Below are 16261 nucleotides of genomic sequence, written 5' to 3'. Positions count from 1 at the left end.
TGTACATTTGGTGATTCCTGGTTGCACGTTCACCTTTGTACCGAAGGTTCTCTGGTGGCCAAACCAAACGCCATTGGTTTCCGGAGTGGGTGATGGGCCCAGGGGGCTGCTCAGAAACTGGTCTCTGGGAGTGGGGGTTTCTCCTCCTCGGCGAGGCCAGACGAGAAGAGACGCCTGCTCTCCCACCTGGGGGCACATGTCACCGCCTGGCGCAAATGCAGCCAGGGCAAACAGTCTGGACGTCCCCTCTATGGTCCCAGGACCCACCCCTGCCGCCCAAGGGAGCCGAACCCGACACGGCTCTCCCTTCCCAGAGCAATTTTTCCTGAGTATACTTTGGACTCCTGTTCATCTTTTGTCTTTCTGGGTTCCCTCAACTTCTAGTCCACTGGGTGAACTCGTGCTTGTTATAGATTTATACGTTATATTTTTAAAGGCATCTCTAGGAAACTGCGAATAAAAGAGAGAGGCTGGCGAATGTCTCCAGCTTCCTTGACTGAATCAACTTCTCCTCTTACCGAATGTGTGTGTGTCCCAAAAATTCCAATCTTGAAGCTTTAACAACCCCCCCCCCCAGTGATGGCGTCACGAAGTGGGGCCTCTGGGAGGCAATTAGAGTTAGATGACGTCATCTGAGCAGGGCTCCGACCTGATGGAACTGGTGCCCTTGTAAGAAGAGACACCAGGGAGCTCTCTCCCGCGTTTTCTCCACCATGTGAGGACACAGTGAGGAGGCGGCCGTCTGAAGTCAGGAGAAGAGCTCTCACCAGAACCTGGCCGCGCTGGCATCCTGATCCGATTTCCAACATCCAGACTGTGAAAATGTCTATCGCGTAAGCCACCAGTCTACGGTATTTGGTTATGGCGGCCCAAGCCGACTCAGTGGACTCAGGGAAGTGCTATAATCATCTACCAAACCAGGGAACTTTGATAATTTTTCCCCGCAAAAGACCACATATAGACTAAATTTGCCATCTGCCTTTACTGAGCAACATAATAAGTTGTTGGACAGAACCCATGATGAATATTTTAAAAATCCTTCAGGTGAAGAGGTATGTACACAAAATGAAGCCTGTAGAGCAACTCGCCACAGCCAAAGCAAAGCAGGTGAGCACCCCTCCGTGGACGTGGACAGATCCACACGGCTGACCAGGGCTCTGGGACCTCCCAGCTGGGCTCAGGGCTACCTACAAACCAACCCTAGAGTCCTGCAGGAGCTAAGTGCAGTGGTTATGGGCCTGAGTCTCAAGTGGATTCCTTGCTCAAGACACTAGGCAAGTCTCAGCGGCTCTGTGCCTCACTTTCCCCAACTGTGAAACAGGAATTAAAAATGGAACCTACCCCATAAGGTTAAGTATACTAATTCAGTGCTGTGCTAGACAGTTCCTGACACGTGCCAAGTTCAATCTACGTCTGCCCTTATTACTGTAACTCTGATTCCCGGTACACGTAGAACAAGGACACAGGCAAGAACCTGACAGAACTCCTGCAGAGTGGCAGCAGCACTAAAAAAATAAGCATATTTGGGGCGTCTGGGTGGCTCAGTCGGTTAAGCGTCGGACTTCAGCTCAGGTCATGGTCTCGCAGTCCATGAGTTCGAGCCCCGCGTCAGGCTCTGTGCTGACAGCTTGGAGCCTGGAGGCTCCTTAGGATTCTGTGTCTATCCATCCCCCCTTCTCTACCCTCCCCCACTCGTGCTCTGTCTCTGTCTCAAAAATAAATAAACATTAAATAAATGTATTAATTAAATAAACAAGCGTATTTGCGAGCGCCTGGGTGGCCTGTCAGTTAAGGGTCCAACTCTTGATTTCAGCTCAGGTCATGATCTCACGGTTCCTGAGTTCGAGCGCCTCATCAGGCTCCACGCTGACAGTGCAGAGGCTGCTTGGGATTCTTGTTTTCTCAAAATAAACAAACTTAAAAAAATAATAAGTGTATTTGTGTGTCCTTTGTGCAGAGGACCTGAATTCATCCATGAACGTATTGGCATGCTATCATGTGCTATAACTTAGAACAAGTGATGTATCTCTCAAGATGTTTCCACTGCTTACCAAATCTGATTAAGTCAACTCTGTAAACCCAACTAACTCCTAAGGGAAAAAACAAAACTGCTTCTAACTCCAAACCTCAAGTCATTATCAAATTCACAAAATCATTCCCACTGACAATTTCATTTCACCCTCAGAGACAAGCAGCTTTGTGTTGAAGGTTTCATCTTCTTCAGGCATTTTCCTAGAAAATCCAACTTGAGGAAACACCAGGTAGTGGCTTAAACCAGGAGAGTTCCTCAGTCTCAGGCAGACATCTTCTCTCTCGAAGGTGAATGGAAGGAATCAAGTCCTCTGAGGTGAACGATTGAACACCCACCCCCCTCTCCAGACCCAACACACCAGCTGCAGCCCTGCCCACTGGCTGACCAAGCACCCCCCCACCCCCACCCCGGGCTTCAGGCTGTACGTCAGCAGGAAGACCCCCACCTCTCAGCCTGGCCCCAGTGAGGCCCACACACGCTGGCCACTCCCAAGAGGCCCGTCCTCACCCTGAGCCTCACGTGCAAAGAAAGGTCTTTGGGCCCAGACACCAGGTCAATGGGCACTTTTGCTTCCCCCCAACTCACTAGCAGCCCCTTCGTGATAAAAATTTAACATCACCCAGTATTTTTATGAGGGTATGACCACCTTTGTCCAGAAGGAGAGAACCATTAAAATGGATGAATCGCTCAATCTCTTGCAGGCCAGAAAACCAGAATGTCTGCTTACCTTTTTGGGATCCATGTTGAATTTCTTCCTCCCCATAGCTATCTGCTTGTTCCTCTGGGTAGTTTTGCTACACATTTGAGACAGTTGAGAAATCATCAGCTGACGTTTGCACCAAGTGCAAAAGGGAACACAATCTCCTCTGGTACTTCCGCTGCAGAAAACCACCCAGACGCCCCCAGCCCTCCATCTGCCCCCTCCGCCCACCCCCCACCTCCCAATCTCTTCCCCCCCCCCCATCGCAGAAGCGGCACACAAGGCTGCCGGGCTCTTTTCTACATTTGATTACTTCTTCAGAAAAAGCTAATAATGACTAAGAAACAGCAACTTAAGGAAAGCATAGTTCCCTTCTGTACAGAAAGGCTGCTTCTTTGGAGGTTAATGTGGAAGGGCCTGTGCTTCCCCGGGAAGGGAGAGGAGAGAAGGACCTCAACTCCTCCGCGGAAAGGAGGAAGGGGTGAGGGGAAGAGAGCAGAGCAATCAACCACCTCACAAGGGCTGCCCCACTTCAGGATCCCAACTTTACAGCCCCTGCTGTGGCCCTGCCCTGGAGGCTGTGGCCCCGCCCTGGAGGCTATAATCTCTGCCCCTGCTGTATCTGTGGCCCTGCCCCTGCGGTGGTCACCGCAGCTGGAAACCAAGAAAAGAGGTTGGCTACTGGGCAGTGTGACACCAACTGTTTACCTCTCTTCCACTGAAGTTAGATTGTCAATCTCCGTCATAACTTCAGCAATTTCGTATTTCAGCCTCTGCGAAAACAGAAGAAAGAAATTGGAGGGCAGGGGTCTTTACCTTCCCCTCTTAGACTCAGAGAAATCTTAGCCTTCAGACATAAGCTGCCCCGAGGCCCTATCCAGACATCCCAGGTCTGGAAACATCAGTACTTTCTATCCATGCAGAGAGAGAGCCTCTGGGCGGGTACAGCCCCAGCTCTGGAGAAAACACACTATCGTCCCTCCGCTCATCAAGGACAAGCAGGGAGGGGTCACCCAGGCAGATTCTAGAGTATCTGTGTGCAAAATCCAGAAGCGACACTGGGGAGGACATCACAGGTGTGGCAAGACACAAGAGCAAAGGGAAGTGGTGAGTCCTCAGCTCACTCCCTACAGCTCTTCAACTCCTCCCCCGGCCCCGGGGCCGCCTCAGCTCTTGCAAAGAGGAAGGAGAAGGTGCAGCTTAAACGTGCAGAGACCAGTATCAGGTCCCTAACCGCCAGTCGCAGGGTGGTGTCCACCACTCTGCCCAACACAGAGCACCATGGACAGAGCCCAGGAGGTGACAGCAGAAATCACCTGTGGCACTTGGATACGTCAAGAACAGCAGAGGGGACAGGCTCCCCTGTCCCTCCATGTGGCTCTGCCACTTACTGGCTGAGAGGCCGTTGGCAGCCCTCTTAACCTCTCTGGGCCTCAATGTTCTCAACTCAAAAATGAGGTCATTAGGGGTGCCCAGGTGGTTCAGCCGGTTAAGTGTCCGACTCTTGATTTTGGCTCAGGTCACAATCTCGTGATCTCACAGTTTGTGAGTGTGAGCCCCACATCAGGATTCACACTAACAGCACGGAGCCTGCTTGGGATTCCCTTTTTCCCTCTCTCTTTCTCTGCCCCTCCCCCACTCGCTCTGTCTCTTAAAAATAAACTTAAAAATATTTTTTTAATTAGGTCATTAGAGCTACATAAGGTTCCACAGGCACTACCATTATTCATGTCCAAATAGGACCATGAACCTGAAGATACATTCTTATTACTCAACCAAAGCACCCATTCTGGGATACGGTGATTTTCACAAGAAGGAAGGGTAACCTTGCAAGATACAGTTCCACAGATTATCTTCCAAATACAGAGAAATTTTTATTTGGAATATCACTCTTTTCTTCACCAAGGAAGTTCAGACTTCAGACACGGGCTCCTAGGAAGGAGCTGCTATGTGGACCCGGCTTACTCTTGCAGCAAGTGGCCTGTGAGGCCACATTTATTTTGGCGTCACCAAGATTAAGAAGCTTCTCCGAGAAGGGCCCTGTGTCTGAGTACCTTCCTCGAGGAAGCCCCAAGTGGAAGCAGCCCTGGCCTCCCGGATCATTTCTGCCACGGCCCCAGACGCTGAGGCTACGGTCTGGCCCCTCTGCTCCTCCTGCAGGGCCCGCTCTCCCTGTGCTCCGAGCACACACACGTGGCAAGTATGGTGTCTGCCCGCGTCTTGTCGCCCTGCTGCCACCAGCTCAGTGGCGGCACATTGATTCATTCAGTCAAAGGACATCTGCATGCCAAAAATGTGACAGAATGTTCTAGATGCCGGGGATGTTGGCAAACGAAATAGGGGCTTATTCAATTTGAAAGAGCGGTGAATCTGTCGACTGCTGCCATTGTTCAGAAGTGCCCTTTTATGACTCTGGAGTCACGTGTCGCTTGCTGCTGACTCCAGTTCCGTGGTGTCTGCATTTGCACTCCCGAGTCCACGCTGTCCAGAAATCACCACCTCTGCCTGACTGACTTGGGTAACTCTTTCCCTGTCTCTTCACATATTAGGATACAGACACACAACATACCCACATTTTACACTTTCATGAAGCTACGTGATCATTTTACCTAAAAGCAAAAACTAAGGGGAATTTTTGGTTGTGGCCTTTTTTTTTTTCTTTTTTTTTTTACCTCAATGTCATCAATAAGTTCCTTTTTTCTTCGACGAATGTCTAAAAGTTCTTCTCTCTCTTCCAGTGAGAGGTCTTCAGGCACTGGAAGACAAAAAAATCAAATTCAACAATTAAACTACCACCACTCTGGAGCACAAGTTGACAATACCTCGTCAGGTTGAAGACGGGCATGTGAACAAGCCAGCAGGGCCTGTAAGCAGGTAGGTGGGCATCTATCCCCAAGAGAACCCCACCATATACACCCCATGTAAGAGACTCACAGCAGCATTGCTTGTAATAGAAAACCCACCCAAATATCCACTAATAATGAAAAAATGGTGGTATATTTAGAAAGAAGAATCCCATGCAACAATAAAAAATGGCTGAACTCAGTCTACCAACACAGGTGCTCTTCAGAAGACGGTGCTGAGAAAGCAAGCTGCAAAGCGTACACGGGCCTGTTTGTAGAGGCTGAAAATCGAGCACGTGCTTCATAAACGTCCTGCAGACATGCCGTGTATGTCCAGCAGAACAGGCACACACAGGAATGATAGACACCAAGTTCCTGATAACGGTTCCTTCTGAGAAGGCTGGGTGGCAGGAAATACATTCCAGAACGGCAGAGAGAAGTGGGTGGAGGGCGGCCAGTACATGGGTAATTGAAGTTTTTAAATTATTATTATTGGCAGAGAGTTGTTCATAATATCTTCTTCTTAATGATTAACCTCCCCCATTCCTGCTACGTCTCTTTTCTCTAATTGTGTGGCAACTGGTGTCTCATTAAGCTTTTCAAAGAGCTTTTGATTTTTAATACTCCTCTATTGTACATTTAATTCCTATTTCGTTAATTTGTTTAAAGAAACAAAAGGTTAAGAATCTGATTAAATAGCAAGAGAGCACATAGAGCTTCTACAAACAGATTAAGAGAATACAGTCATGGTGCAGAGGTAGACATGCTGACCAATGTACCCGAAGACTATAGCCAGAAAAGTACCCCCAGACAGGGGCACCTGGTGGCTCAGTTTGTTAAGCGTCCACTCTTGACTTGCGCTCAGGTCATGATCTCACAGTTTGTGAGTTCAAGCCCAGAGTCAGGGCTCTGGCCTGACTTCAAGGAGCCTGCCTGAGATATTCATTCATTCATTCATTCATTCATTCATTCATTCATTCATATTCTCTCTCTCTCTCTCCCCCTCCTCCGCTCTCTTGTGCGTGCTCTCTCTCAAAATAAATAAATAAACTTAAAAAAAAAAAAGTGCCCCCAGACAGACAGAAACCTAACACTGCGGCTTCAAAAGACAGGGCGGACACATTGATAAGTGACAGGTGCTATACGCGATCCATCAGTTACCCCGTATACAAAATGAAGCTGAATCCCTACTTATCATCATACAGATCCTCAACCAGCTGCAAGGAGAAAAAAGGCTTAACTGTGAAAGGCAACACCACAGTTTTTACAACAGGGGAGAGCATATTTACAGTTTCAGAGTAGGAAAGGATTCTATTTTGTTTTTAACGTTTATTTATTTTTTTGAGAGACAGAAAGAGTGAGCGGGGGAGGAGCAGAGAGAGAGAGAGACAGACACACAGAATCTGAAGCAGGCTCCAGGCCCTGAGCTGTCAGCAGAGAGCCTGATGTGGGGCTCGAACCCACAAACTGTGAGATCACGACCTGAGCTGAAGTCGACCGCTTAACCGAATGAGTCACCCAGATGCCCCGGAAGATTTTTTTTGTAATATTTTTTTAATGTTTATTTTTCAGAGAGAGACAGAGACAGAGACAGAGCACCAGTGGGAGGGGCAAAGAGGGACGGAGACACAGAATCCAAAGCAGGCTCCAGGCTCTGAGCTGTGAGTACAGAGCCTGACGCGGGGCTCAAACCCTCAAACCCTGAGCAGAAGTCAGATGCTTAGCCACTGAGCCACCCAGGCACCCTAAGAGTAGGAAAGGATTTCTTAAACAAGACAGGGAAAAACATAAATTATGCAAACACAGATATTAATAAATTCACCATTAAAATTAAGGAGCTTTGTTCCCCCAAATTCCATACCATAAAGAGCTAGGCCACAGACTGTCAAAGAGTTGGTATCCAGAATACAGTACTTGTACAAAGAAGGGGATAAATTTTAAACCAATGCTGAGAAAATGGGCAAAAGACTTTAACAGGCACAAAACTGAAAAGGAACAGATCAATGGCTGTGTGAAAAGATGTCAACTCTTTTAACCGTTGGGGAAATGCAAATTCAAATCTCAGGGCGGGACCTCTACTAACAGGGTAGTAAACCTCACTGAAACTAAAGTGAGGCAATTTCTTAAAACTCAACAACCCAGGAGGACAAAGATAATGGGGAAAAGACCACGTTTTCAAAGCCAGGAGACAGACCAGACCAGCAGCGACTGGCTTAACAAACGTGAGGAAGAAGAATCTTCAGCCAACAGGGAGGGAGAGCAAGGCGTCACCTGACTGACGCCAGGTCCCCAAGGGCTTGGGAACTGGCTGCAGCAAGTAAGTCTGGGGGCGGGCTGAGAAGAGTGAGCTCATCAGGAACACTGGATGCGGCTGTGTGAAAGCCATGGGATCCCTTGATGTCCTCCAGCTCCACGGAGCTGTCATCTCTAGACAGAGGTGGACGAGGGACCCAGGGCACCACACACACGAGGGCACCACACCAGAGACAAGGGATGCCAGTGGCGCTGACACCCTCTCCCCCACCCAGTCTTCTCCCCGTGGGGCTCCCGGTCTGCTGGCAGCCACCCTTTACCCACCTTGCACCAGCCCAGACTAGAGTGAAGAGTCTTCTCTACGGCATCGACTGGCTTTAGATGTAAGGATACTGATGTCGGGGGACTCCTGGGTATGTGTCCACCCAGCAACCAGCACACCTACGGCACCCCACAGAGAGGTCAGTCAACAAGGCCTCCTGACACACTCGGCTATTTCAATAACCTTCAGCCCTGTGCTCTCCAACTGGAGGTAAGCCTCTGACGCGCAAAACAGATACCAAGAAAGGCAAAAAGAGGGGTTATACCTTTGCGGGGCAAGAGGTGCTGTGGGGAGGCAGGGTGATGCTCTCCCCCCACCCCCGCTGCCTGCCTGGAGAACCACGTAACTGATAAACAGAAAACCCGGAAAACATGCGTGCCTGTCAGACCCGCCCAACAGGGCAGCGTGGCGGAGGAGGGAAGAAGGAGAGAGGGAAAGAAAAGGAGAGAAGCAAAGAAAGCAAAAGAAGCCTGCATGGCCACTTTGGAAAACCAGCTAGTGCTGTGGGTTCGTATCAAAGATGTGCCCCAGCGATGGGCCACAACTGCCCTCCCAGGTATGCGTCCTAGATAAATTCTCAGACACTGCAACTGCAGGTACGTATCGTGAGGTCAAAGAAACACACTTTGCACAAGAAAAAAAGAGAAGGAAAACCGGCCTAAATGTCCATCCAGGGTCGGGCTGGGTACATACACTGTGTGTGCAGGTCAGAGAATCCCAACCACAGTAAAAAAAAAATAATAAATTAAAAACAGGCACAAACAGATCATCTCAGGAAAATAATATGAACATGAATGCTTTCTGCAAATTTCAAAAACAAAAAAAAAATCACGCCCGTGGTTTACGTGTACGAGTATATACGCAGCGAAATGATGGAGACAATCATTGGAATAATAAACACGGAATTCAGATTCTTCTTAGGAGGAAAGACAGGGACACACGGGATACCTTGAAAGCAGGTGTCATGCTCCACAGAAATGTTCTTTTGCCAAAAGATATTCTTCTTGGTATCAAATAAAAATCTAATTATTAAACCTTTAATGAAAACATTTTTTTAAAAGCTAGGCAGAACTCTTGGCCCTTGAGTGTCCCCATGATTTCCATAAATTAGTTACGACGACTCTGGGAATTTAGATGAGGCAGGGAAAGGCCTTTTTTATATAGGACTACACGAAGCGTACTTCAGCTCAGAGAATTCAAGGCTGCTTAATAATTAAAACAGTCAAAGGCAAAGAAGGAAAAACACTGGCCAGATCCCCTAAGTAACACAAACAGATTTCTTATTTTCAGTTTTCTTCTGCTGAGTTTTCCACTGGACAGAGAGGAAAACGAGAATCTGAGGGCGTGTGGGTGGCTCAGGTGGTTGAGCGTATGACTCCCAATTTTGGCTCGGGTCATCATCCCAGGGTTGTGGGATCAAGCCCCATGTCGGGCACCACGCAGAGTGTGGAGATTCTCTCTGACTCACACTCTGTCTCTCCCCCGACCCCCATCACACTCTGGTGCTCTCTCTCTCCAAAAAAAAAAAAAAAGTAAAATGTTTTTTAAAAAAACAAGACTCTGAAAGGGTTACAGCGCTCATTTAATCATCAACAGACATTTTCTTTTTTTTTTTTTTTTTTTTTTATGTTTGAGAGAGGAAAGTGAGGGAAGGAGAGGGGCAGAGGGAGAGAAAGAGACAGAGAATCCCAAGCAGGCTCCACACTGTCAGCACTGAGCTGGATGCGGGGATCAAACCCACAAACTGTGAGATCATGACCTGAGCTGAAATCAAGAGTCAGGCACTTAACCGACTGAGCCGCCCAGGCGCCCTGACAGTTTCCTTTGAGAAAAGTCCACCTCCAGCCCCTCCCTCCGACCCAGAGGACGAACAGGGCAGGCTGACAGCCGAGTGACAGCTTGGTAACAAATACAAACAGAATGACCTGATGCTGGACCCAAAGCTTCTCATCACATCTTTAACAATCCTTCCCTGGAGCCCATCTTTTCATGTCCCTTTAAGTCTTCAAGGAGTTAAATAAAGTACCGACCGCTTACTTTACCAGTAGTTCCGACCAGAATTTGCCGGTCTGAGAGAAAGAAACAATTGATAAGATGGGATAAAGTGGAGAATAATGTTCTCATTCTTTAGAGCTTCACACGGTCCCATTTAGGGGCTGTAATGCTATGATGTCTGTGCTTGCCTTTGAAATACTTCTGCCAAAAAAAAAAAAAAAAAAGAATTGAGCAATATGATCACAACTGTTAAGCCTATTTCATATGGGTATTCATTATCCATTTCATACTCTAAGGTATGAAATCTGTGATAATAGAGAGTAAAAAAGAAAAGTCTCTGGAATTCGACAGCCAGGACCATCTCTTATGGAAGTATCTATTGGGGTATCCGGCTGGAGTATGAACAGGAAACAAGGAGATGCTCCCCGGTGCATTAAAAAGAATAAATAAAAGGAACAGAAATAGGTGATGAAATACCCTAGACCGATCTCTGCCCAGGTTCTGTCATTCATATATCTCACTGCCCCTATTATTTCCCTCGACATCCGGAATGTACAGAGAAAACCAACATTTAGCTGTGGCGCCAGCTGTTTAGGGGAAGTTTTCTCAGCATCTCTCTGCGTCCGGAACACCTCTGCAGTCCCATAATCTGACATGCAGCTGCCCTCACACATGCAGACACCATACTAAGAATAGGAGAAGCGCATTCAGAGAAGGCAAGCCCTCTTCCCGCAGCCAACACAGCCAGGGAAGGCACTCCACAGTATGGATCCACTGCCTGACATCACCTACACTCTGTCACGTTGACACTATCAGGTAAGATGACAGAGAAAAGTCCCGCAGTTGGTTTTTCTTTTCTTTTTTTTCTCTCCTAAGAAAGCTGGTACTTAATTTAATTGGAAAAGTAATATATGGTTACACACACTCCCTGCACACATAAAAGGACATATGGCAAAAATTGTTGTTTCCAGACTCAATAAAACCTGTCTTTAAAAAAAGCAAACTTAGGGGCGCCCGGGTGGCTCAGTCTGTTGAGCGTCCAACTTTGGCTCAGTCATGGCTTTTGAGTTCGAGCCCCGCATCGGGCTCTGTGCTGACAGCTCGGAGCCTGGAGCCTGCTTCGGATTCTGTGTCTCCCTCTCTCTCTGCCCCTCCCCTCCCCACACTCTGCCTCTCTCAAAAATAAATAAACATTAAAAAAAGCAAATTTGGGGGGCACCCGGTGGCTCAGTAGGTTAAGCATCTGACTCTTGGTTTCGCTCGGGTCATCACCTCATGGTTCGTGAGTTCGAGCCCCGCATTGGGCTCTCTGCTGACCGTGCAGAGCCCACTTGGGATTCTCTCTCCCCACCTTTCAAAATAAACTTAAAAAAAAAAAAAAAAGCCTTTTTTAAAAAAATACAAAAGCAAACTCACTGGAAATTACTGGTAAAAGTCAGCGAGATCACTTCGACTGAATGCTCCTATCACGAGCTTCCAAATGGAATCCCGATTTTCCGGAGACAGGCTTGAGTAAAGCCCTTGGTCAGCCGGGACTCAGTTCTTCACCTGCAGAATGACAGCGGAGGCTGGAGGCACTCCTTATTTTATGATCACCTCAAGCTCCACAGGAGAACGAGTCTAAGTCAGCCACAAAGCAGCAGGTGCGGTTTCAGCAAATGGAAGTGTTTTCATGAGGGAAAAGCACTGTGGAAAGAAGGCAAGGAATTCCCGTTTCGGTGGCCAAGTGCTCCCGGTGACATTTTCCAGGGAGCACGAAGAGCAGATTCGGGGGACGCAGCCTCAGTTCGGTCCTTTCTCAGGCTCGAACCTACACGGATGGAGATCGGCAGAAGCACGGCAGCTCACGGGTGGTGAGGTCTGTGTGCTGCAGGAAGGACTGCATGGATCCAATTCCAGAGTGTAAGCGAGGTCTCTGCCTCCAGCCACGGTGGATAAGAGGGGCTACACTTGCCTCCTGCCCAAAATGGCTACTAAAAACGCCAGACACAACTCTATACCCTTCGTACAAAGTGTCTTTCAAAAAAGAAGGAGAGACAGACATTTCCAAACATAGAAACTTGAAAGAATTCATCACGATGCGGTCTGTGCTGTAAGAAATGTCAAAGTCCTTCAGGCAGGGGGAAAAAAACGATCCCAGATGAAAATCTGTATCTCCACAAAAGAATACAGAGTACCGTAAAACAGTGACTATGTGTATCAACGCTGTTCCCTTGAGATGGGAGTCTCTTTAAGAGATTTACTGGGACTGCTTAAGGTGAAAATAACAAAATGGGTCAGGTTAATAACATACAAAAACGTAAAACAGCACAAAGCCTGGGAGAGGAGAAATCAGTGTACAGAGATTGAAGGCTCTCATCTTAGATGTAAAGTGCTTTAATATAATTTGATGGCAGAGTGATGAAGGCACAGAATATATTAAAACCACAACTATTTAAAAACTACTGGGGGGCTCAGTGAGTTGAGCATCCAACTTCAGCTCAGGTCATGATCTTGCGGTTTGTGAGTTCAAGCCCCACATCAGGACTCTGTGCTGACAGCACAGAGCCTGGAGCCTGCTTCAGATTCTGTGTCTGTGTCTGTGTCTGTCTCTCTCTCTCCCCCTCTGCGTGTCCTCCAACTCTTTCTCTCAAAAGTAAATAAACATTTCAAAAAAAATTTTTTTTAAACTACTGGGGCACTTGGGTGGCTCAGTCGGTTAAGCATCTGATTCTTGATCCTGGCTCAGTTCACAATCTCACAGTCGTGGGATGGAGCCCCAGGTCAGGCCTGGAGCTGGGTGTGAACCCTGCTTGAGATGGTTTCCCCCACTCTCTCTGCCCTACCCCCCACTCAAGTGCACCCCCCCCCCACACTCACTCTCTCAATCAATCAATACTACTAAAATAACCCACCAAAATAGAGTACGCAGTACTGTATCAAGAACTTTAGAATCGGGGTGCCTGCATGGCTCAGTCAGTTAAGCGTCTGACTTCAGCTCAGGTCATAATCTCACGGTTCCTGAGTTCAAGCCCCACATCAGGCTCTGTGCTAACAGCTCGGAGCCTGCACCTGCTTTGGATTCTGTGTCTCCTTCTCTCTCTGCCCCTCCCCCACTCATGCTGTCTCTTTCTCTCAAAAATAAACATCCAAAAAAAAAGGTTAAAAAATAAAATATAAGCAAATGGTATCTCAGAATTAAGTATTTTCTAATTTTCAAATGATATTAACAATCTGGTTATCGAACAGATCCCAATCTACTTAGATGCAACTTATAAATTATGTCTAATGACTCCCTTACCAACTTTACACACACACACACACACACACACACACACACACACACACACACACACACACACACACACACACACCCCTTCAATTTAGTTAATCAGTGGCTCTCTAACTTCTTCCAGGGGAAAATAATGTTCCCCAAATACAAATTGTGCCCAGAAACTGTCACTACATTTTAGTCACAGTATGTCAAATGTGAGATAGCTAACAAATTATCCAGTGCACAAAACTGTGATAACAGGGAGAGTTCAAATAATCACATGCAGCTAACTCACAAATGCACGTTTTTGGCTGCCTCGTCCTAATCAAAAGTAATGTCACTTACCCTTAAATTTTACCTTGATTACTAATCCACACCAACATTTTTGTTAGGATTGGGTTTCTTTGTTGTTTCTTAGCGTTTTGGTCAGCTCAGAGGTAGACCAATTCCACGGGACACGTACAACACGGGCAAAGCATGGGCTTGGCATCTGGTCCTGCTGATTCATTAAATGGGAAATCTGTACAGGTTGTGGTTTAGCCCACATAGACAAATACCTGCCCTGTAACACTAAAGGAACAGGTTAAATTAGCACAAGTTCCTCGCTACTACCGATGTGAGGAGATTACACAAAGAACAAAAACGAAGGCTGTGAGCTCTTAGATAAGCTCCAGTGTCTCATCACCACGAAGAACTGCTCTCAGTGAGCTGACACAGCAGGGTTCACATGGCTAACAGGGTGGGGCACGCGTTAGCCATGCTGGGTGCTGGTCGGGTCGGGGGCAGCGGTGGCCCTCCTGCCAGGGCCATAGAGAACCCACCCTGTGGGAAGAAAGCGAGAAGCTCGAAGCAGCCCAAGCTTCTGCACAGGGAGTGCTCTGGGTCCACCGCTCAAACCTATGCAGACCCTCCTGTCCCGGTCACCTCCCTTCACCCTCCATCACGCTCACCTCCGTTTGCCCCACGACACCCATTCCCTGCCCAGCCTTCTTTGGATTTGGTGAAATACCACTTTCAGACAGACAAAAACTCAAGGAGTTTGCACCAGTGCACCATCACGAAGGGAAGTTGTCAAAGAACGAGCCTCAATCAAAAGACCCAAGACAGGGGCGCCTGGGTGGCTCACAGTTGGTTGAGCGTCTGACTTCGGCTCAGGTCATGAACTCATGGTTCGTGGGTTCAAGCCCCACATCAAGCTCTGTCTCTGTACTGACCGCTTGCTCAGAGCCTGGAGCCTGCTTCGGATTCTGTGTCTCCTTCTCTCTCTGCCTCTCCCCCACTCATGCTCTGTCTCACTCTGTTTCTCAAAAATAAACAAATGTAAAAAAAAAAAAAAAAAACAAAAAAAAGACTCAAGACAGGAGAAGGGCAATGCAAGAGGGAAACCTACAGAGAAAACCTAAAGAAAAATGGACTCCATAATGTCTCAGCAAATACAAGACAGAAGCAAAACACTTCACAACAATAGCACGTAAAAGGGAAAAGAATTCGCTCTAAAGTTCTCAGCATTCTAAGAATGAGGGTACACATGATCAACTTTAGATGTGGCAAGTTAAAAATGCACTTTAACATTTCTAGGCCAAGCAAGAAAGGGATCGGAATAGTGTTAATATGCCCAAATTGGGACAGGGGAAGAAAAACTCCAACAGGAGAAAAAGAGAAAAACCCAAAAAAGACCAGAAAAGCACATAAAATCCATTAGAAATACAAAACACTTGAATTACTATATTGTATATGAGAACTTAATAGAACATTGTATGTTAACTATACTGGAATTAAAATAAAATAAAAAGAAAGGAATACAAAACATAAAACATGGGAGTAGAAAAGAAATCCAAATAGATTCGGGGTTACTGTGGTAGAATGAAGAACAAATCAATGATACGTGGCAGTTCCTCCTGGACAAATCCGGCCTGACTGGGGGACTTCCTCTGACCAAGAGGTAATGCTGTGTAGGGCCCGGAGCCCAGGTCCCAGGAGGTCGGGTACCTCTGCTATCTTGGAACCCTGAGACCACTGTGCTGGAGAAGCCGAGGTCGGCACCCTCGAGAATGCAATCTGTGGAAAGTGGCACATGGGGAGAGTCCCAGGCGTCCCAGCAGGTGCACCCAGCTCCACTGAGGCCTCAACGAGGCCCCTGCCAAGGAGTGAGGCCTTCTGAGAGGAGCTCAGCCCCACTGACCTGCCAGATGAAATGCCGCCATGTGTGTGGGCCCAGACTAGAGACAGGTCGGCCAACTTACAGAATGGTGGCACAAAATAAACCATTGTCACTTAAAGATATTTACTTAGGGATATTTTGTTACGTTATGCAGCAACAAATAACTGATAGATTTACAATGAACATAAATGGAAAAAGGACCAAGTTTAAAAACCTGGACTTAAAAAAAGAAAATCCAACTAGGGGCACCTAGGTAGCTCAGTCGGTTGGGCACCCAACTCTTAATTTCAGCTCAGGTCATGATCTCACAGTCATGGGATCAAGCCCAGCACTGGGTTCTGCACTGAGCATGCAGCCTGTTTAAGACTTTCTCTCTCCCTCCCTCTGCCCTTCTCCCCTGCTCATGCTCTCAATAAAATAAAATAATCCTACTAAATGTTCTCTACAAGAGGCACCCACAAAATAGAAGAATGCCTAATGACTTAAGGTGAAAGGGGACAATGCCGTGCCAGAGAAACCAAAGGTAAGTTGCTACTACTAAAGTAACACAGGAAATCAAAGATAAAGTCACTACACAATGACATATTGTTCAATTAATTACACAACTAACAAGACTGAATTTGTATGCCACTAACAACACAGGCTCAGAATACATAAAGCAAAAATTGACATATATATATAAAAATGGCACTTTTCCCAAAA

At 47.2% G+C, this 16261-nt stretch overlaps 1 protein-coding gene and 1 long non-coding RNA gene across 4 annotated transcripts in view; both read right to left on the bottom strand.

Moving 5' to 3' along the window:
• CYTH3 (cytohesin 3) overlaps positions 1 to 16261 on the bottom strand; it is a 109640-nt gene that overhangs the window by 20970 nt on the left and 72409 nt on the right. For all 3 annotated transcript variants that reach the window (XM_086691872.1, XM_086691871.1, XM_086691874.1), the window contains exons 2-4: positions 5405 to 5487; positions 3441 to 3505; positions 2760 to 2826 (exon numbers count right to left, since the gene is read on the bottom strand). In XM_086691872.1, the coding sequence (XP_086547998.1) occupies positions 2760 to 2826; positions 3441 to 3505; positions 5405 to 5487 (215 nt within the window). The remainder of the gene's footprint in view (positions 1 to 2759; positions 2827 to 3440; positions 3506 to 5404; positions 5488 to 16261) is intronic.
• Positions 6889 to 12746, bottom strand: LOC147572893 (uncharacterized). Its single transcript, XR_015245396.1, has 2 exons — positions 11562 to 12746; positions 6889 to 10346 (listed from the first exon to the last, which is right to left on the bottom strand). It is a non-coding gene; the product is annotated as an uncharacterized LOC147572893 (long non-coding RNA).

This window comes from Puma concolor, chromosome E3, assembly GCF_028749965.1.
Source record: "Puma concolor isolate L17-30 chromosome E3, mPumCon1.1.hap2, whole genome shotgun sequence".
Classification (NCBI taxonomy): Eukaryota; Metazoa; Chordata; class Mammalia; order Carnivora; family Felidae; genus Puma; species Puma concolor.
This window is presented reverse-complemented; position numbering and strand designations above follow the sequence as displayed.